The sequence below is a fragment of the Hemiscyllium ocellatum genome, chromosome 10, assembly GCF_020745735.1.
Source record: "Hemiscyllium ocellatum isolate sHemOce1 chromosome 10, sHemOce1.pat.X.cur, whole genome shotgun sequence".
NCBI lineage: Eukaryota > Metazoa > Chordata > Chondrichthyes > Orectolobiformes > Hemiscylliidae > Hemiscyllium > Hemiscyllium ocellatum.
Window position 1 is genome coordinate 56,224,719 of NC_083410.1, and position 23,347 is coordinate 56,248,065.

The window sequence follows — 23,347 nt, forward strand, 5'->3', positions numbered from 1 at the left end:
AGTAGTCTTTGTCTATCTGCAGCAAAACTTCAAAAACATTCAGACTTGAGTTAATAGGCACCAGTAACCTTTGTGCCATGCAAGTACTAAACAATGACCACTGAAAACACAAGAATCTAATCATTGATGGTATTACTGTCCCTCAGATGCCATTACCAGCATCACGGCCTTTTCATTAATTAGAAACTGAACCAGAACAGCCATATAAACACTGACGCTACAAGAACATGTCAAAGGCAAAACTCCCCAAAGTCGGTCAATATTTACAAAGCACAAGTCAGGAATGCAATGGAATACCTTCCACCTACCTGGGATGAGTGCAGCTCCACCACACAAGAATTTTAATGTCACCCAGTTTGGTTCATTGATACCTGAAACCTTACTCATTCAGTACCTTTTATACCACCAGACATGGCTGCAATGTGTCCCATCTACAAGAAGCACTGCAGCAACTGCTCCTTGACAGCACCTCCAAACCCATGACCCTCACTACCTGGAAGAACAAGGACAGCAGATACATGGGAACACCTGATATCTGGCATTCAGAATCAATGAAAACTGTCTACAAACTGGACGTGAAAATAGTCTGCACAAATGTTTTTAGAATGCTGCCATGCTGCATTCCATTAATAATTTAGATATTTGTGAAGTGTTTTCCATTAGTAGCTTGATGGCCATTCTCTTTTCATCTATCCATATAGGTTATCAAGAACAGTATTGGAGGTCACCTTCTCCAGGCAAATTCAATTCCTCAGAAGAAACTGGAACACAATTAAACTAAACATCAGGCCACTGGACTTGAAATAGTGCTGAAGCCAAAAAGAAAACTCAGAAACAAAGTTCCACCTGACTGCAAATGCTGTCCAAACAGAAGGAGCAGATAATCTTCACTCCTGAGATCCACTGCATTTTTAGGATATAGCAAAATAATAGTGTCTAAATGCCAAGCATCATGATTAAGTCACATATCTGCAACTGTCAAGTTTTTTTACATACAAATATGTACATTCCCCTAATTTATTAACTAGTTTAAGTGGTTCATTAGTTTCTTGAGAAACTATAAAAGGACCATTTTGTTAGTGTTAGCAATGGCCACGGTTCATTCCTGATGACGGGCTTATGCCCGAAACGTCGATTCTCCTGCCCCTCGGATACTGCCTAACTTGCTGTGCTTTTCCCCACTGTCAGTCATATTCTATTGCCAGAAAATATTAAATTTACTAGGGGGTTAAAGATTCAAATACATCATCCATTTATGAAAATGTTTCCGTACAGTTTTAATTAAATAAAGCAGCGGTGAAATAAGTTTAATACATTGCACAGTGGTACTGAATAAATGATCAGGAGCAAAGTGAAGTCAGGGAAAGGAATCTCCAGTAGGTAACTGGTTTCATTTCTTCGTCTCATCACAATCTGTGTCTGAACTCTCTCTGCTTGGAAGGTCAGTCACCAACTCTATTTCCTTTGTTCAGTTATATTTTATATCGAATAATTCTGTTCTGGTCGTCCAAGCCATCCTGTTTTTCACATCTTCAAATGGCAATGGTGAAAATGAACTTTTGCTGCAGACTATTCATCACTTCTTTTTCTTCTTTCTATAGGAGGTAAATGAAAAAAAAATATCAAAGCAATTCTAATGAAGAATCATCAGTCTCGAAACGTTAACTCTGTTTTCTCTCTGTAAATGCTGCCAGACCAGCTGAGTTTCACCAGCAATTTCTGATTTTGTTTCACATCAAAGCAGTACTTCACAGAAAAGCCCAAAGAGAAAGGATCCTTACTACATTCAAAAAATTACAAATAATATTTCTCCTTTCTTTTAGATAATAATGCTTTTATCAGTTTAAATGAAGATAAAATAAAATTCAGCTGTACAAGCATGGCGCATTATCTTAAAGGTAGTGACTGATGACATGAATGCCAATAGCACAAAAGAATCCATAAAGGTTCATATACAAAAAAAACACGTCTCCAAGATATAAAAATAGACTGCATTCAACTACATTAGAAGTGAAGAAACGACAATATGGATGTAAAAGCTGCAAAATAAAATATCCTTTTGACAGCTCAGCAGGTGAGTGTCTCTGTCTTCTCGCTAGTCATCCCCCATTCTGCCCATAAAATTTATAACCTGACAGTGATAATGCATGTTTTTGGAGAGACTATAATGCTACCACTGTGCTCACATTGCTTTGGTGAGTCTTTGCTGCCCTCCATAGACGATTACCCATTTGTTCCATATTTTCACATTATCGAAACACTGTGACTACAAGATACAAGCAATGATTAATGATCTACTTCTCCAAATATACTTATTTGCAGCTTCCCAAGCTTTGCAATAAAAATTTCAGTGGTAACACAACTGGAAATTTTATCCACATTTTATATTGAAAAATACCAACCATTTACAAGACATAATTTCAGTTGGTAGGTTATAGGTCCAGTTCATCTTATTCATCAGTCACACATTGTGACGGTGGTTTCATTTAATTCTTATGTACAAACTTCCGACAGCTTTGAGATATTTTCTTTCAGATTAATACAGCTTATGCATCGTTGTATCAAAAAAGAAACTGAATTATGCCCATTCACAGGGATCAATGTTGGGGCACTTGCTGCTTGATATTTATATAAATACATTATAAATAAATATATAAACAATGTAGACTTGCATTAGGAGCGTTGATCAGTAAGTTTGCAGATGATACAAACATTGGTGGAGTGGTAAATAGGGAGGCAAATAGTGATAGCCTTCGATTGGAGGAGGATATAGACAGTCAGATGGGCTGATTGGTGGCAAATGGAATTCAATAGCAGAAAATAATCAGTAACAATAATAGAGGTGATGCACTTGGGCAGGACAGACAAGGCAAGGGCATAAAAGAACGGTAGGATCCTGGTAAGTACCAAGGATCATAGGGATCTTGGTATTCAGTCCCTTAAGGTAGCAGAGCAGGCAGATAAAGTAGTTAAGATGATATATGGAGTTCCTGTCTTTAACAGCTGAGGCAGAGAGCTTAAGGACAAAGACGATACAGTGGAACTGTATAAAACACTGGTTAGGACTCAGCAAAATGGCAGCAATTCAGTAGAGCTGCTGTGGACAGCTCTCCCTAACAGCCAAGGCATACTGGTGTTTTTTGCCATCCCTGGCCAACTTATGTGGTGGAATTATTAGGTTAAACCTTACAGAACATATATTTGTTAATATTTGGGAGTGGGAAGGATACCAAAGGGAAAAGGAGCTAGCAAGCAGCAGCAGGGAGGACACTCCCCTGCAGCGCCAGGCATACCAGAGACAGCAGCAGCAGCAGCCTCTCCTGAACCCCCCGGGGACCTGACAGACTCACAGGAATTGGCTGCGGCGATGGACTTACCTTGAAAGTTGGGGCTACGAATGAGGAGATCCATCCATCCCCAGGTCCAACCTATCGCATCCATGCTGCAGAAGCATGAGCAGGAGATCCAGGGCCTCGGGGAGCGGCTGGAGGAGATGGAGGGTTGAACTAAGGTTTTGGAAGCTGCAACGTAGTCCTCATCCAGTTAGATCCAGGTGCTGGAGCGAGAGGTGCGGGGTCAGACGATGAATCTCTGAATTGTCGGGCTCCCTGAAGGCGAGGAAGGTGAGCAGCCACTCAACTTCTTTGAAAGCTGGCTGCTGCAGATTTTGGGCCTTCACATCGAGTTCAGCAGGCTGCAGATTGGAAGGGCTTATTGGGTTACAGTGCACAGGTCATGGCCAGTGCAGCACCCACGCTTGGTCCTAGTGCACTTCCATTCATATAAGGACAAACAAAAATCATAGAATCTGCACAGGCACTGCTGCACAACGGGTCAAAAATCATGTTTTTCCATGATTTTTCGACAGCTTTAATTCGAAAGAGGAAGTCCTTCAATGAAGTTAAAAAGAGGCTGAGGAACCTGGGCCTCCAGTACTCCATGAAATACCCTGCAGTACTCCATTTCAGCCGCGAGGACTCAGTTTATACATTTGACTAAAGGGATAAAGCTAAAAACTTTGTAGACATTTTAAAATAGACGGACTGGCCTGAAGAATACGGTTAGTGTTTGTTCTCTTTTCCTTCGTTCCCCATGTCTTCCCTTCCTTTTTTTATTCCTTTCTTTCTTCCTAATAATTTCTTTTTTGGAAAGGGGGATAAAAAACTTGGAATAAGTTGTTCCTTTTTTTTATAACTGGATTTTATAATGGGAAATTTTGTGAATGTTCTTAGTTGTCTCCTCTTTTTCTGTGTTTGTTCTGTTTCTCTTTTAGTCACAAGTAGGGGTGGCATGAAGCCAGGGATGGGATGGCTCATCTGTTGTCTTTTTTCTGTTGATTTAAGGATCATCTCCTTGTTTTTTATCTGGCCTAAGACTGGGAACAGTCCAGGTTTGAAGGAGCTATGAAGTAGGGGATGGGTAGGGTGAATGCCCCCAAAGGGCAGGGGGAAAGAGTCTTCCATTCACAGTTTTAGAGTTGGTTTTCTTTGTAGGTTTTTGGTAGTAATAGTTGTAGTTATGATAGAGTAGTTTTTAGCATCCATAATTCTTCGACACTATGAGCCTTTATTTACTTGTACTTGGCCCTTTGTAAGCAGGGATCCCCCTCCCAGTGGTTCAAGGGTCTCTGAAAGGGGATATGGCTAAGTGTCTTATTAAATGGTGCACCTGAAATATCAAGGGAAGTCATTCGCCTGTTAAAAGGAAAAAAAGTGCTTTCTAGCCTTAAAACAGAAAGGGTTGATATTGCTTTGTTACAGGAAACCCATCTTGATGATGGGGAACACCTGAAGTTACAACAGGGGGATTATGACCAGGTATTCTTTTCATCTTTACTAGTAAAAGTAGGGGAGTGGCGGTACTTATCCAGAAAAATCTTCTGTTCACATTGTTAGAGCAGGTGAAAGATGAGCAGGGACGGTTTGGGATATTTAAAGCTCTGATACATGGGGAGGTATATGGCATTTTAAATCTCTAATGTCCTCCGGCACATCCCCTCAAATGTTTGATAACTGCTTTCTCTAAGCTGAGTGCCTTTAGAACACAGCACATTATTATAGGGGGGGTGGGGTTAATTGTCTTTTGGATCCAACAGTGGACAGGATGTCTTGTGGGCCCCCAGCTATTTCTTCGCAAGCCAAGCAAGTGGTTGACTTATGTGAGGAGTTGGGGCAGGTGGATGTTTGGAGATGTCTTCACTGTACCGGCAAGGACTTCACCTTTTTTTCAAATTCACATAAATGTCACAGAAGGATTGATCTCTTTCTGGCTCCCTCGGCCCTTCTGGATTTGATTATGACTTGCAAAATTGGGAGTATAGCCATCTCTGATCACACGGCAGTATATTTGAAAGTTAAAGCCAAGAGTGAGGGGCTAGGTTTGCGGCACTGGTGTTTGGACCCTTTTCTCCTTAAGGATTCCAAATTTGTGGAATACTTTTTGAAGGTGTTTCAGGAATTCTTGACTATCAACTCAGGCACAGCTAGTAGTCTGTCTATGCTATGGAAAACTGCTAAGGCCTTTGCTAGGGGATTAGCGGTTTCCTATTTGACTAGCCAGAAACCACAGAAGAGGGAACAGCAGCATCTACTTGAGACACAGTTGACAACCACTGAGGCAACACATTTTGCGCGGCGTTCGGTAACTAAGCTACAGCGGATCACAGCCCTCTGGGCTGCCTTGAATTCAATACTGACACAAAACGCAAAGAACGAACTTGCTTTTGCTAGACAAAGGCTGTTCGAGTATGGGGATATGCCAAGGAAGTATTTATCGTACCTGACTAGGAAAAAGCATGCTCCCCAATCCATACTGCATTCAGAACAGTGCCAGGGTCCTTACATATGATGCTAAAAAGATTAATGAGACAATTCAGAGTAAAAACTCTGAAAAGCATCGGTCTGAAGGTTGCGAGGACAGGAGGGATAAAATGGAAGCCTTTTCTAAGAACCTGGATCTCCCAGGGGTAACCATGGAACAGGCCTCTCTCTTTAATGTCCCCTTGACAGTTTAGGAAATGCAGGAGGCAGCTAGGCAACTTCAGAGTGGGAAAGCGCCTGGCCCTGATGGTCTCCTAGCGAGTTTTAAAAAGTGTTTATAGGGATTCTCTCAGAGCAGATGTTGGAGATGTGCAGCCACTCCTATATGCATGAACGCCTACCACCATCTTTGACAGCAGCTAATATTTCCTTAATTCTTAAGAAGGGGAAGGTTCCCGAAGATGGTGCCTCATACAGGACCACCTCTCTATTAAATTCAGATTTCAAGATTATGTCTAAGATTCTGGTGCTGAGATTGGAAAGGGTGTTGCCTAATATTGTTAAAGAGGACCATACAGTCTTTATAAGGGGCCATAGGTCCTCTGTTAATATTAGAAGGTTGCTGAATGTGGTCCACGTTTGTCAGCAATGATAGATTCAGGGATTGGTGATTTCCTTAGATGCAGAGAAAGCATTTGACCGGTGGAATGGCCGCATCTTTTAGGTTGAGTGGAGGCTTTGCTAGGTGGGTGGAGGTTTTATATCACCACCCTCTGGCCGCGGTCATCACCAATGGGGTGAAGTCTGGGAATTTTAGGATTGGTTGGGGTAAATCAGCAAGGCTGCCCCCCTCTCACCGTTGGTGATAGAGCCGCTGGCAGAGACCATTTATCAGAACGTCCACATAACCGCTCTGGAAGTGGGATCGAGGGCACACAAGATTACATTGTATGCAGACGATGTCCTTCTGTTTTTAAATCGAATCTGATGACCTCTGTACCCCATTTGATAAAATGTATCAATTCATTTGGGACTATTTCAGGATATAAGATTAACTTTGCAAAATCAGAGGCTATGCCTTTGGGGAACCTTAAGGATGTACCAGAAATTGAAGGTGGACCGAAGTTCCCTTTCAAGTGGTCAAGGGCAGGGTTCCGGTACCTAGGCATTTTTATTACTCCCAAATCTGATCTGTTATTTTGGACTAACTTTGCTCACTTGCTCGACAATATTAGGTAGGATCTTCAGAGATGGGAGGCTCTTCCAATTTCATGGCTGGGCCAAATAACTCTCATTAAGATGAATGTTCTTCCTCGCTTGCTTTATCCCATGCGTATACTCCCTATAATGTTTCCCAGGTCAACGCTGCGGAAACTTATGGGATGGTTTGGTTCCTTTGTCTAAGCCTTATAAGCCCAGTACAGAGAGGTTGTTGCTATGTTCCACAAACACCCTTTCAGTTAGTGCCCTCTATCGCCTGCTGGGTGGCAGGGCCTGGCAGGATATTAACCGGTTATGTGAGGTGGGAGCAAGAGCTAAGAGTGGAGATCTCTTCTGAAACATGGGAGAACATATGGGAAAATGCTTGAAAGACCTCAATCTCTAATAGGACATGTGCTATGCAGTTAAAAGTCCTGCACAGGGTTCATCTGGCACCAGACCATTTGGTGACGTTTAAAAAAGGGGCACTTTCAATGTGCACCAAATGTAAAATAAGTGTAGGTACTCTTAGCCATTGCTTCTGGACATACCACAGGCTCTGTGTTTATTGGAGCGCTGTGGCGGGAGAGATAGGGAGGGTATTGAGGGTTGGTTGTCAGTGGAAGGGTACTGGTTGGGATGGCGTGAAGAAACGGAGGGCTTGGAGGCCTTCGTCATAGCAGAGAGACGTACAAGCAGGTACAAGGACTGGAGGTCCATGGTGAAGATAAGGCTAAGGGGTCCTGGGAAACAAAAGTCTTGGAAGAGGTGAAGGGCATGAGTGGTGTCCCAAACTTAGGTGGAGAGTTCCTGAACTAAGAGGTACAGGATGATGCCAAGGGACGCAGAGATGAGTTCAGTTGGACAGGAGCAGGCTGACACAATGGGTCGACTGGAGAAGTCAGGTTTGAGAATCTTCAGAAGAAAGTAGAATCGGGCAGTGCAGGGTTCACGGACGATGAGGTTGGAGGCTGTAGATGTGAGATGAGGTTGTGGAAGGTCTTGGAGACAATGGTTTGGTGATGGGAGGAGAGGTCATGGTCAAGGTGGCAATAGGAGGAGGTGCCTGCGAGTTGGGGCCTGGCTTCAGTGGTGTAGAGATTGGTGTGCCAAACTACCACTGTGCCCTTCTTGTCTACAAGTTGGTGCCTGACTTCAACCGTGTAGAGGTTAGTGCGCAAATTTACCTGTATTGCCACCAATGTCATATACTGTATCCAATGCACCCGTGTGGTCTCTTCTGCATCAGGGAGACAGGATGCCAACTTGTGGATCATTTCTGAGAAAATTTCTGGGAAACCCACACCAACCAATCACACTGCCCCGTGACTGAACACTTCAACTCCCCCTCATACTCCACCAAGGACATACAGGTCCTGGGCCTCCTCCATCACCAAACCCTTACCACCTGATGCCTGGAAGAAGAACACCTCACATTGCCCCTTGGGACCCTGCAACCACATGGGATAAATGTGGATTTCACCAGTTTCCTCATTTCTCCTCCCCCCCACATTATCCCAGTCCCAAGACTCCAACTTGGCATCACTCTCTTGACCTGCCCATCATTTTTCCCAACTATCCGCTACAGCCTCTTCTCCAACCTATGACGTTCTCCCCCACCTTCATCCACCTATCGTATTCTCAGCTACCTTCCGCCAACCCCAACCCCCTCCCATTTATCTCTCAGACCCCGGGCCACAAAACTCATTCCTGATGAAGGACTTATCCCCAAAACGTCGATTCTCCTGCTCCTCGGATGCTGCCTGACCTGCTGTGCTTTTCCAGCACCACACTCTCACATCCTCAAATACCTCCAATAACTCAGTCAAACCTGATTGCCCTTTCCAATAATCCGATTTGTAAAATATACTGTGTGCATGCAGACTCAGACCCTTTAGTAAATACAAAAGAATGAAAAACAACAGACACTGAAAATCAGAAACAAAAGCAGAAATTGCTGGAAAACTCAGCATGTCTAGCAGCATCTATGGAGAGAAAGCAAAGTTAAAGTCAGTGACCCTTCCTCAGAACAGAAGAAAGGTTCTGAAGGAGGTTACTGGATCAAAAACTTTAACTCTAGTTTCTCTCCAGAGATGCTGCCAGTTTGGCTGAGTTTTTTCGACAATTTCTGCTTTTGGTTCAGTGCCTTTAGTTCTGTCTTTTTACTACATTTGTAGCAATGGGAGGGAGAGGGAAACTTACAGGTCTTTCAAAAATCTAGCACACACTCAGGGGAGGGCAAACAACTTTGTGGAATACTATAGTATTCTATGTCTCTCTGAAAATTGACATGGAGTAGCTGAACTACCCCAACAATAAAGACCCCGTTTCAATCCTAGCTTCTGTTGCTCTGCCAAGTTTCAATCAGAACAAGAAAAACAATATTACAACTGGCCTATGCACAGAAGAGAAAAATTAAATAAGGTTTTCATCTATCGGAATCCATTACCACCGTTGAAAGTGCACATATGTGGATATTAGTTGAGAACAGAATTGCACTGGAGTGTAATAATCCCTAGTCGAACAGTCTGCCAAGATTCACTGTCAAGGCTCGCAAATGAACAGCTGCCTCTTGGGTGAGCTACTGTAGAATGCTGGGAACTATGTAACTAAACTAGAATGGAAGACATCAAAAGGGGAGAGTTAACCATGAGGGACAGATATAGTGAGAAATTCTCCCTTCATTTGATATTTGAAGTCAAAAGTACAACGCATAATGATTGTGAAGTATTGTTTACAGTTCACATTCCACAACCTTTTACAGTGGCAGATGTTAAAATGAAATAGTTAGCAAAAAGTTTAATTTGAAACAAAACTGACCTGCTAAATTAAAATCTTATGGTGGCACAGGTATACAAATACATATAGACATGCACACTTTATGATGACTGACAATGTAAGCATCAAGACACAACAGCCACACCTTACATATTTTTCAATTTACCTTATACACATCAGATGTTTGCTATAATCAGTCTTCTGAATATTATATGTAATTATTTTCACTGTGGATCTCTTCTGGAATCTCTGAAGTTTCTGGAATGCCATATAATTTCAATATTTCTTTATAAAGAAGAAAATCATGCAGACAGACAGGGAGTGGTAATTGACGAATAAATTTATCAGAACGAAGGAATTCACTTTTCAGAGTTGATCGAATTTTTAAACGACAGAGGTGTGTCAACGAAGGAATATCATCTAAATTGGAATAGAAAATTAAAACATCATGAAAAAATAATCAAATACATATCAAAATTAGAGTCTTTGGGTCAAGCTTTCTGCTATGCCTCAGCTCCAGAAGAATTTAGTTGAAACTTAATGCATGTACATTTTTTTCTTAATGCTTGCGTTATTACAGCAGCTTTCAGATATTCATGCATGATAACATTCAAAACTAATTTAGTTCATGACATTTCACTTTTTCACTAATCCCTCTTCCTAATAATTCCGCAATGGCTATGGTTATTACCAAGTTCATTTTAATGCATTAAAAATGCTGACAAGTAAAATGCTGAGAAAGTGGTTATTTCACTTTTGTGACAATAATAAATGTGAGTCACTCTTAGCTTGCCAAATTCATAGTTATCTCTCGATCCTGGATGCCTGTTAGAGGTTTTTTTAAAATATACTTTCTATTGCTCCTATACTTTTAGCTGCTACGTGGTCACTGGTTACACATTAGGAATTCCTCATGCTCACTTATTGAATTATGTTGAGTTATGTTTCAATGCTTTACAGACCAGAGATCCAAACTTAATTTCAAGTGAAGAAAAACTGGACCTCTGCAAAAGGCCTCAGCATCTCTAGAGAGTAAAAGTGGAACAGGAACAAAAATAAAAATTGATGATCTAACCCTAATCTGAACTCTCCTCAAACAATATTCCAGGAAATGTTTAAAAGTTAAAGATTCTGGTCCAACCAATTTCTTTTTGGATTTTGAGGAAGAATAAGCATTGGTCAGTTATAAGCGGCTTCCCTGAATCCAAAGAATATCAATTCATATAGGAGGAATCTAAATAGGAGGTAATGCCTTCACAGACAGATGCAGATAAAATAAATACCTAAAAACTGCTGGCAAATACAGTCTTAAAAGAAGGATTATGAAGGCTACAACTCAAAGCCACATAAAGCAGTGTTGGGACCATCAGTGTTTTTCTTTTATTATTCTCATTTTTGGTTTGGAATGGAGAGTTGCAGTTGAGAATTGAACTTTGAATAGCAGCTTATTCTTAAAAGAAGGAGACCACAAAAAAAAAACTGGTGTTTGCTGCAGGGCACTGACCTGCAAAGATGATGCAGGCTAAGTACTGCACTGGGAGTACGATAGACAAACCAGCATCAAGATGTTATTTCGCTTAGGAACTGGCAGCTGGTTGGATGTTGAACTGGTCAATCAAGAGAGGATAGATGCTGGCCAGCCAACACAAGTAATGTTAAAAAATGGAAAGAAAAACCAAAGAATGTACCGGCTTTGACCAGATTTTTGAAAGTAGTAAGCAGTGTGTTGCATTGGAAGCTGCCGAACTGAGCTTCTTTGATTTTACTCTCTCAAGTGATTCTCCAGTTATCAACTTGTTGGAAGTCCTGAGAAACTAACCCCAATCTCTAAGAAATCAGGCAAGTATGTGGAAACTGTTTGCATTGATCAATAACTTTCGAATTCAAACACGATACAATCCTGCGCACCTGTAACACATCCCATCATATTTCATGAAGGATTGGTATTCATCATTGAAACAGTTATTGAACTGTCAACTTATGTTTCTTTTACTTTTTGTTAATTTATCCCCTAACTGTCTGGTGGTGTGAGAGTGGGAGTTTGGTGATCAAAGATGATTAGGGTTAGATCATAGATATTAATTAGATTACCTTACAGTTCATCTGTTTTGCTAAAGTCACTTTATTAACAATAAATAGTTAATTTTGGTTTAAGTTTTAAACTGTGCCAAAGAATGGTTATTTGTAAAGCCTAGTTAGGAACTGTTAAGTAATTTTGAGGATTATTGAATGTTTTAATTTCATTGTGTTATGAATCCAGAGTCTGATTTGGTCTGGCTTGCTATCTGTGTGTCATAATAACAGGTACTGTTCCTGAACGGAGCATCCACTACAACAAAACAAAATATACTTGCAGTGAAAACCTGACAGTCAGATGATAAAATTGAGATAGTGACTGATTTTATTTCTTTACACTTTCATGGGATGTGGGCATTGTTGGCATGTATGGCATTTATTGCCCTTCCATAAGTGCTTTGAACTGAATAAGTATTAAGTTAGCTCACTGAGCTTGAAGGTTTGCTTTCAGAAGTTTCATCACCATACTAGGTAACATTATCAGTGAGAGTCTCTGGTGAAGTGCTAGAGGTATGTCCCGCCTATTTATAGGCCTTGGTTTCTTAAGGCGGGTGATGTGATTTCCAGTTTTTTTTTAAGGGAATCTAAATCGATGTGTTTGTTGATGGAGTTCTGGTTAGAATGCCATGCCTCTAAGAATTCTCATGCGTGTCTTTGTTGCGCCTGAATTGCTAGGTCAGTGTGCAGACCAGACCAGGTAAGGATGGCAGATTTCATTCCCTAAAGGACATCAGTGAATCAGATAGGTTTCTACAAAAAAAAAATCACAATTACTGATACTAGCTTTAATTCCATATTGTATTAATTGCATTTAAATTTAAAGCCCACCAGCTCCCATAATGGGATTTAACCCCATGTAATCTTAATAGGAGATTCCGCTTCTGAAGTATTCGTCTAGCCTAATGACACTGCTACTACACCATCATTTTCCCATGTAGATAGATCATACACAGAATTCAACAAGAATATATGAAATGGGAGTAGTAGTTGATCATTTGGCCCCTCAAGCATCTCTGCCATTCAATAAGCAATCGGATGATCTGCCTAGGCTTCAACTCCTCTTTCATATCAGCTTCTCAGAGCAGTTAACACGCTGATATTTCAAAAATCTACCTCCTCTTTGAATACTTCAGTGATCTCATCCCACAATTTTCTGGGATAGAAAATTCAAGATATTCACTACCTCTGGGAGACATAACGTCTCTGCATTTCAGTTTAAAATGAGCTTCCCCTTATTCTGTAACTTGGACCTAGTTAAAATTGTCCAACTAATGGAAACATTAGCAAAATTAGTTAATACTGCAGCCAATAGGATATTCAGGACAAAATTCTTCACCCAGACAATGGGTGAAGTAATAACTAACTAATAGTACACAGGCAATCATGGAGAAGCTTCAGTTTCAAGGTACATAGATTTTCTGTTGTGAGAAGTAAGGAATTGAAGAATATGTTGATCGGGTGAGTAGAAGCGTGAGAGGAAGCTCAAGTGAGTCTAAATAGAAACAACAATCCTTTAAGTTCAGTGGCCTATTTTTGTTTGCTGTCATTTCATTTCAGTTACAAATGGTGCAGAATTCAATAATTTGTATTCAATAAAAATCTGGAATTAAGTCTAATGATGACCATCAAACCATTGTCGATTGTTGGAAAAACCTATGTGGTTCCCTAATGTCCTTTAGGGAAGGAGGATATGAGAGTTCAGAGGCAGTATGCTCCTGTTAATGTGAAATGCAAGGCTGATAGGTATAGGGAATGCTGAATGACCAGGGAAATTGAGGCTCTGTTCATGAAAAAGGAGGTATATGTCAGGTATAAACAGCTGAAATTCAGTGAATCCCTCGAATAATAAACCTTATAGAGGTTATTAAAATCATGAGGGGCATGGGTAGAATAAATAGACAAAGTCTTTTCTCTGGGATCGGTGAGTCCAGAATTAGAGAGCATAGGTTTAGGGCGAAAGGGGAAAGATATAAAAGAGACCTAAGGGGCAACTTTTTCACGCAGATGGTGGTACGTGTATGGAATGAGTTGCCAGAGGATGTGGTGGAGGCTAGTACAATTGCAACATGTAAGAGGCATTTGGATGGGTATATGAAGTGGAAGGGTTTGGAGGGATATGGGCCGGGCGCTGGCAGGTGGGACTAGATTAGGTAGGGATATCTGGTCAGCATGGACAGGTTGGACCGAAGGGTCTGTTTCCATGCTGTACATCTCTATGACTCTATGATGAGGGCAGTAGAAGTATACTTACAAGGGAAATCAGATGGAGAAAGTGAGGTCTGCACACGCTGGAGATCAGAGTCGAAAGCATGTTGCTGGAAAAGCACAGCAGGTTCAGGCAGCATCCGAGGATGAGGAGAATCGATGCTTCGGGCTGGAGCCCTTCAGGGAAATCAGTTGGGCAACTAGATTGCTGTTAAGTCTTTCCTCTTTTAGAATGGGATGCAGGTTTCAGTTCATTAATATGCAAATTCCAGAACTACTTATTAATTCCTTTTTTGGAAATGGAACCAGTCTGACTCAAGATTAGGATACAGACAGAATCTAACCTCACACCTTTAATGCATTGTCTGAGCTGAGAGGTCATTTTTTTTAATCAAACCTTAAGTTATCTCAAGAATGTAACTTGAAAGTAGCTGGGATTTACATATTAATAAACTGAAACCTGCAGGGATCTCCCCCAAGTCCCTCCTCCCTACCTTTTATCTTAGCCTGCTTGGCACACTCTCCTCATTCCTGAAGAAGGGCTCGTGCCCGAAACGTCGATTCTCCTGCTCCTTGGATGCTGTGACCTGCTGCGCTTTTCCAGCAACACATTTTCAGAACTGAAACCTGCAACCCATTCTAAAAGATGAAAGACTGAACAGCAATCTATGTTTTTTCTATATATTGTATCAGTTGCATGCATGACACTGTAATCTTTTGCTATAAATTGTGTCTTATGAATCTGTCCCATAGCTACCTGATGAAGGAGAAGCCCTCCGAAAGCTAGTGCTTCTAAATAAACCTGTTGGACAGTAACTTGGTGTTGTGTGATTTTTAACTCTATAAGAATATAAACTGCACAGAGAATCAAACTGTGGAAAACAAACTGTTAGTGAGATAGAAATCTCTGTTTCGTTGGGAACTTCACTAATTAAACTAGGACTGAGATATAAGACATTGAGTGCGGATTACACAGGCCTCCCTTTTTTCCTTTTAACAAAGAAACAAACATTTTTTGCCTTAGTGAAGTCACAATACCAAACTTCATGAAGAGGATGGACCCAATGATAAATGGCAACATCGAGAGCCGGTCAGGAGATAGTGGGAGGTGACATCAGTCAATGTCCATCACCTTTAAGTCAGTTTAACTTGGGCCAATCAGATTGTAATTATATAATTGGTCATGCTGTGGGTATGGCTTGGAAAGAATAAGTAAGTTTCGGTGATCAAGACGTATCTCATGAGAAAATTTAATGTCATCCCACTGGTAATTACAAAATATAGATTAGCCATTTGAGATGTGAACAAATGGGTGGAGATAGTGGTAAGTAAATGCATTATCTGTTTTTGGAAGCTTGTTACCAGTTTAAAAAATACATATAACCTTTACTCTTGCAATAAAATTTGAGTTATATGCCATTTCCCATGTGTAAATCTGCCATTCATGAATCTCATGCGGTCTAAGAAATAAAAGGTTAACTCACCCTTTCAAAGAGCACACCAACAGCATCACACACATGGACATGTTGCAAATAACAATCATTCTCTCACAGTCAAACAGGACCAGGGTTCCCTCCTCACCAAACCGGACTACAGCAATGTACTAATGAGACTGTTCTACATCTTTTTCCCCAGAGCATTATTTCAGTACTCTGGTCTATACAATTGTCCAGTAATTACTTCCGTAACCTTCACTTTCCAACTAACCAAGAAACAGGTAACATTTAAGAATATCAGAATGATTATAATTGTGTAACTAAAATTACTGGAATACAACAGTGATTTACATAGATAAAAAGTTTGAAAAGATTATGTGCCACAAAGACAGAAATCTCAGGGTAAATATGAAGCAAAACATATGTTTAAAACTATGAAGGAGGAATAAAAATATAGCCTTTCACAACAGGGGAAAATCAGACAAAAAAAAAATCAATCAGCATAGGCAGAGAGAGTGCAGTAACAAAAGTTAAATAAACATGTTTCAAACAGAATCTATTTCAAAAAGATTGCTCTAAATTTAGTGATCTCAGTAAGAGTAAGAGTATGTATCAAATTAAGAGTCACAGCAACTCAACTGGTACTTCAATTTAATTCGCACTTTGAAAGCTTGCATACCAAAATATTTCTGATGAATCCAAGTGGAGTTTGCTCTACGACAGAAAAGAATCTGCTCCACAACTGAAGGAAGCCTCTTCCAGTTTGTAAATTCAAGTGTAAAGTTAAGCATGTTATCATTGGCAGTATTTAACCTGTAGAACAAACACAAATGAAACATCGCTAAGATGTAAAGTTTTCAATTACTTAAGATTTAAACATAAAACTTCTCATTGCATTCATTTCTTTTATATTGAACAAGCCAGCAATCCATAACCCATAGCGTTTAAGGAACAGGCAATTCCAGGAGTTACTAGGTGTCAACATTTAATTCTACCTAGCAAGTGAAGATGGCTCATTGACAGGTTGTCAATTGGTCAATTAGGTTAGTTTAGAAATCATTGAAGAGTGGTTCAATACATTATTAGACAGGAATCGAAGGTCAGCGAGTTATGATAGCAACTAAAAGGAGACTCCATATTTGTTATCTTAGCCCTCAATTTTAAGCATAGTTCAATTGTAACTTTTCTGCTAATGCTGTTAACCAGACTTTGGTCAGTGTTTGTTAATAACTCGGGAATAGGTCTTCATTCTCTAGAAAAGTTGTAGCAACTAACAAAGTCATTTTGGTTTTCAACGTGGTACAGTAAAATTCACCCTGAAAATCTTAATCAGGTTTAACCTCAGCAACTTCCAGCACTCGTATTTCTACATGGATTACTAATCCTGTAAGAGCTCTCAAGTTACATTATGAAACAATCCAGACAATGGAGATTGCCAAATGATATTATGAACTCAAACTAAAAGGAAATTTCTGGCAAAACTTAGCAGATCTGGCAGCAACCGTGGGAAGAAAGCAGAGTTAACATTTCCAGTCTGATAATTCTTCATCAGAATTGGTTTGGGACCAAGCATCTTTATCTCCACAGTGGAAGAAAGACAAGAAGCAGGAGAATTAAAGCCAAATGGTTCTGCAGCTTTGAATAATCAGTAGTACAGTAAAAGTAAAACAGTCTACAATGCAAGTATACCTAATTCTAACACCCAGAATTGATCAAGGATAATTATCCAATCATCAAGCACCCTACAGCACCCATCAGATGGCAAATGTGATCAAGCCAGATCCCACAGATTTCTCAGTAATTTCCTCCAGATGTTCTCAAAAGTTGTTCCATCATGAACTGCAGCAAGAACTGCTGTTCTGGTTGATCACTCTCCTTTCCTGGGTCAACAGTGCCCTGCATTCCAAAAGTTGAACTCCGTACTTATTCAGAACCAGAAGTAGATAAATTAGCCTCTTGAACCAGTTCTACTATTCCATAAGACCAACAACAATTGGTTTGTGTTTTGAATTCCACATTCTTTGAAACTTGCGTCACAGAGACAGGTTGATTAAGAAGGCAGAATGTCCATAACCGTAGTGAGTCTATTTGCAGCTCCAGCACTCCATTTGATGAATCAGGAACTGCAGCTGAAAACACTTCCTAATACTTCATGTGGAAGGGCCAGACATGGTGGAAATTTTAAAGTGCACCCAGGACTGCTTTTTGTGCCAGTACACCATCCTACTAGAGATGGGGTAGCACCAAACTTAATCCTCAGGAATGAAGCTGGTCAAATAGTTGAATTTTCAACGGGTGAGCATTTTGCGAATAGTAACCATAGGTTCCAAAATCATAATAGAAAGGGATAAGGCTGGTGCAGAGGTTTAGTGTCTAAATTGGGGGAAGCATGATTTCAACATCATTAGACAGGATCTGGCAAGTATAGATTGGGAGCAGCTGTCTGCAAGTAAGTCTACGTTTGGAAAGCGGGAGTCTTTTAAAAGTAGTATAGTTAAAAGGCAGATCTAGCATGGCCCTCTAATAGTTAAGGGCAAGGACAACATTGTTGAAAGAACGCTGGATGCCAGGGGATAGAGAGTTTGCTAGAGAAACAGAAGGAAGCATATGTCAGATACAGTGCATTAAAACAAGAGAGGCCCTTCACAAGTACAGAGAGTGCAGGAGGTTGTTTAAAAAGGGCAGAAGTCACACAACACTAGATTATAGTCCAACAGATTTATTTGAAATCATAGCCTCTGAGCACTACCCCTTCATCAGGTGAAGTGAAGAAAAGCTATAGCACAGAATTTAAAGGCAGAGAGATCAAAAGATCATTAAATGGTGTGAGTGGCGTGTCGAGAGGTGGAATAATAAGTCTCTGCAGGCGATCAAAAGTGTCAGACAGTGTGAGTAGATTGTCAACAGCTGAATAGTAAGTGCAGAAATGACCTATAATATGATTATAGGAGGCATAGGGATAATTACAAAAAAATAAAAAATAAGGTGCTGCTGGAGACAACCCAAACGGCTGAAATAACATGATAGATATAAGAGTCTCACGTCAAGGGTCTAACCAAAGTAACAAGTAAGCCACAACTGCACAAACTAATTAAGGTAGAGCAATCATAACAGTTATCAGGTGATGGTGTCAAAACAGGACAGTAAGGAAGATTTTACAAATACACAATGGAGTCAAGTTAGGTAAAGGGACAGTACAAAGAGATTGGGTGTTCTTGTATACCAGTCAATGAAGGCAAGCATGCAAGTACAGCAGGTAGTGAAGAAAGCTAATAGCATGCTGGCCTTCATTACAAGAGGGATTGAGTATAGAAGCAAAGAGGTTCTTCTGCAGCTGTACAGGGCCCTGGTGAGACTGCAACTGGAGTATTGTGTGCAGTTCTTGTCTCCAAATTTGAGGAAAGACATTCTGGCTATTGAGGGAGTGCAGTGTAGGTTCACGAGGTCAATTCCTGGAATGGCGGGACTATCTTATGTTCAAAGATTGGAGCGACTTGTATACCCTCGAGTTTAGAAGACTGAGAGGGGATCTGATTGAGACGTATAAGATTATTAAAGGATTATTAAAGGATTGGACACTCTGGAGGCAGGAAACCTGTTTCCGCTGATGGATGAGTCCCAAACCAGAGGACACAGCTTAAAAATAAGGGGCAGGCCATTTGGAGATGAGGAGAAACTTCTTCACCCAGAGAGAGGTGGGTGTGTGGAATACTCTGCCCCAGAAGGCAGTAGAGGCCCAGTCTCTGGATTTGCTTAAGAAGGAGTTGGATAGAGCTCTCCAGGATAGTGGAATCACGGATTATGGAGATAAGGCAGGAACAGGATACTGATTGAGGATAATCAGCCATGATCATAATGAATGGTGGTGCAGGCCCGAAGGGCAGAATGGACTACTCCTGCAGCTATTGTCTATTGTCTACAACAGTATAATGGAGTTACATGTAGCGCAACATGAACCCAAGATCACGGTTGAGACAGTCTTCATGGGTGCGGAACTTGGCTATCAGCTTCTGTTAGGCAATTCTGCTCTGTTGAATATCGTGATGGCCACCTTGGAGGATACATACCTGAAGATTGGAGGCTGAATGTTCTTGACCACTGAAATGTTCCCTGATTGGGAGGAAATATTACTGTCTGGTGACTGTTGCAGTGTCCATTCATCTGTTGTCGTGGCATCTGCATAGTCTCACTATATACCATGCCTCAGGGCATGCTTCCCTGCAGTGTATGTATTAGACAACATTGGCCGAGTCACATGAGTGCCTGCCACGTACATGGCGGGTTGTGTTCCCACGTGAGATAGTAGCATCCATGTCAATGATCTGACATGTCTTGCAGAGGTTGCCATGACAGGATTGTGTGGCGTTGTAGTTGATGTTTACATGACAGGCTGGTTAAGACAACTTTTGAGAAACACAATAATGTAGAATCGCCAAGCAGAAACTAATAGCCGAGTTCCATACCCATGATGACAGCCTCACGTGGAATCTTGGTTTCATGTTGAGCTATATGTAACCCCACCACATTATTCTATAATCATAAAATCTTCCTTACTGTCCTGTTTTGACACTAGCACCTTGATAACTTGTTATGATCACTCAACTTAATTAGTTGATACAGTTTTGGATTGCTTGTGACTTTGGTTAGACCCTTGGCTCACGACTCACACCATCATGTTATTCCAGCCATTTGGTTGGTTTCCAACACCAGCTTATTTCTAATTTTTTTGTACTTATCTCTCTGCCTCAATTAATCGGATTATAGATCAACCTTTCATTTCCTATTCAGTTGTTGACACTTTATTCATACCTTTGACACTTTTGATCACCTGCAGAGACTTACTATTTAGCAAATCAACACTCCACTCAAACCATTTGTATGATCTTTTGATCTCTATGCCCATTGATCTCTCTGCCTATAAATTCTGTGCCTGTGTGCTTTTCTTCACTTCACCTAACGAAGAGGCAGCGCTTCGAAAGCTTGTGATTTCAAATAAACCTGTTGGACTATAACCTGGTGCGTGTGACCTCTGACCTTGAGCACTCCAATCCAACACCAGCACCTCCACATCATGGCTTAAAAAGGTGATTAGAAGGGCAAGGAAAGGCCACAAATATCTTTGACAGATGGGATCAAGAAAAACTCTAAGACTTTTTATAAGTATATTAACAATAAGAGAATTACCAGAAAAAGAGTGGATCTAATAGAATACAAAGGGGCAACCTGTGCCAGTAGATGTAGACGAGATCTTAAATTAATACTTCTCATCTATATTCACAGAGGAGAAAAACGTTATAGCTGATGATTCCAATTGGGTTGGTGAGATTTTAGAACATATTAAAATTAATAAGGAGGTATTAAATGTTTTAATAGGTAGAGGTGCACAACTACACAGGGCCTGATGAGATACATTTCAGGCTGCAATGGGTGGCAAGGGGGTAGATTGCTGGGGCCCTGGCAAAGATATTTAATAATTTGATGGCCACATGTGAAGTGCCAGATGACTGGAGGATAGCTAATATGGTAAGTTGATAACTAAGAAGGGCAGTAGGGATAGGCGAGGTAATTACAGACTAGTTAGTTCTTCATCAGTACTAGGGAAATTATTGAAAAATATTCTGAAATACAGGATTAATCAATACTTTGAAAAGGCAGAGATTGCTCAGGGATATCCAGTATGGATTTGTTACAGGGAGTCTGTCTCATGAATGTGGTTGAGTTTTTTTTTAAAAAGGGTGACAGAATATATTGATAAGGCTACTGCAGTTGATGTGATTTACATGGACTTCAATAGGCCTTTGACAAGTTCCCATCTGGAAGGCTGATTCAGAATTTATGAACCCATAGAATTCAAGGCAAGTTAACAAACTGGATCCAAAACTGGCTTATAAATTGGAGGCAAAGATGGTGGAGTGCTGTTTTTGTAATTCGAAACCGTTACCTGTCCTTTACCAGAGGGTTTGATGTTGGGACCCTTGCTTTTTGTTATTAACAATAAGACATAGGAGCAGAAATTAAACCATTCAGCCCATCCAGTCAGCTCCATCATTTTATCATGGCTGATAAGTTTTTCCACCTCATTCTCCCCAAAACTGTTGATCCTCTTGACAAACAAGAACTTATCTATCTCAGTCTTAAATATATTCAATGACCTGGCCTCCATAGCCTTCTGTGGCAATGAATTCCACAGAGTCACCATTCTCTGGCTGAAGAATTTCTCCTTATCTCTATTCTTAAGCGTCTTCCCTTTATTCTAAGGCTAGGCCCTTGAGATCTAGTCTCTCTTATCAATGGAAACATCTTCCCAATGTCCACACTGTCCAGGTCATTAAGTATTCTGTAAGTTTCAATTGGCTCCCTCCCTCATCCTTCTCAACTCCATTAAGTATAGACTCGGAGTCCTCAAATGCTCCTCATATGCTGAGCCTTTCATTTCTGGGAGTCTCCTCTCGACCTGCTCCAGGACCAGTGAATCTTTCTTTGGGTATCTGGCCCAAAATTGTTCACAACATTCGAAATGTGGTCTGACCAAAGTTTCATAAACCACAAACATACTTTTATATTTCAATCCTCTTGAGATGAATGCTAACATTGTATTTGCCGTCCTAACTACTGACTCAACCTGCACATTTACCTTATGAAAAACCCAGATTCAGACTCCCAAGTCCCTTGCACTTCAGATTTCTGAATGTTCTCCCATTCAGAAAATGGTCCATGCCTTTATTCTTCCTACCAAAATACATGACCTCACACTTTCCCACATTGCATTCCATCTGCCACTTTGCCCACTCTCCTAAACTGTCTAAATCTTTCAGCAGCCTCCCCACCTCCACAGTACTACTTGTCCCTTCACCTATCTTTGTATCATATGCAATCTTAGCCAGAATACTCTCAGTTCCTTCATCCAGATCATTAAGGTGTAAAAAGTGAAAAAACTTGCCTTGAATTCTATGGGTTCATAAATTCTGAACAGCCTGAAAAAGTTGGTCCCAACACCAACCCTTGTGGAATATCACTAGTCACCGGCTTCCAATCAGAGAAGGATCTTTTTATCCCCAATCTCTGCCTTTTGCCAGACAGCCAATCTTCCATCCATTCTAGTACCTTGTCTCTAATAGCATGGGCCCTTATCTTACTCAGCAGCCTTTTTTCTCTCCAAAGTGTCTCGAGCCAAAGCCTTACAACTCACCCTGCTACCAACAAAATTTCCATAACACATCTCTCTACCCTCCTGACTATTTTCTTTGGTTAGAGAAGGAGGGAGGGAAGGAAGGAAACACTACAGTGATGTCCTTCACCAGGCAGGCAACATAACATGGTGGACTCTCTATCCTGCTTACAAAGGTTACTATCTATTTCCCTAATTATAGAGTCCCCTACAAATGCCACTTGTCTTTTTGCTCTTTTAATGACTTGGATGTAAAGCCACTTGGTGGCCCCCTACACTGGCCTGCTGCAGAGACGTTGGAGAGAGACTACAGTATAATGTTTGTCTTTTTAACTTTACTTTTTGTTTTGCTGATCTATTTGTGTACAGCTATAATGTAACCTTTTTTTTTCATTTTTCTATTCTGCAACTAAGGATTGTACTTAGATACTTTTGTACCTGAGATGGTGCTGTGAGTGGCAACTTATAAACTTTTCATTGTACTCTTTTGAATATGTGACAATAAAGCTAATTCAATTCAATTAAACATAAAAGGTATACTTACTTGCGAATGACACAAAAATTGGTGGTGCCATTGATACTGAGGAAAAACAGTCGCAGGTTACGGTCTGATATTAATCATGGGTAACCTGGGCAGAGTAATGGCAGATGGAGTTTGACCCTGGTATGTGCAAAGTGATGAATTTTGGGAGGTCTAATAAGGGAAGGACATATATAAGATGAAT

General features: G+C 40.6%; 1 protein-coding gene across 4 annotated transcripts in view; it reads right to left on the reverse strand.

Moving 5' to 3' along the window:
- Nucleotides 1–1,252: 1,252 nt before the first annotated feature.
- Nucleotides 1,253–23,347, reverse strand: part of asb3 (ankyrin repeat and SOCS box containing 3) — an 83,123-nt gene continuing 61,028 nt past the window's right edge. For all 4 annotated transcript variants that reach the window (XM_060830927.1, XM_060830925.1, XM_060830926.1 and 1 more), the window contains 3 exons: nucleotides 16,134–16,267; nucleotides 9,904–10,157; nucleotides 1,253–1,595 (listed from right to left, as the gene is read on the reverse strand). In XM_060830927.1, the coding sequence (XP_060686910.1) occupies nucleotides 9,946–10,157; nucleotides 16,134–16,267 (346 nt within the window). In that variant the 3' untranslated portion in view covers nucleotides 1,253–1,595; nucleotides 9,904–9,945. The remainder of the gene's footprint in view (nucleotides 1,596–9,903; nucleotides 10,158–16,133; nucleotides 16,268–23,347) is intronic.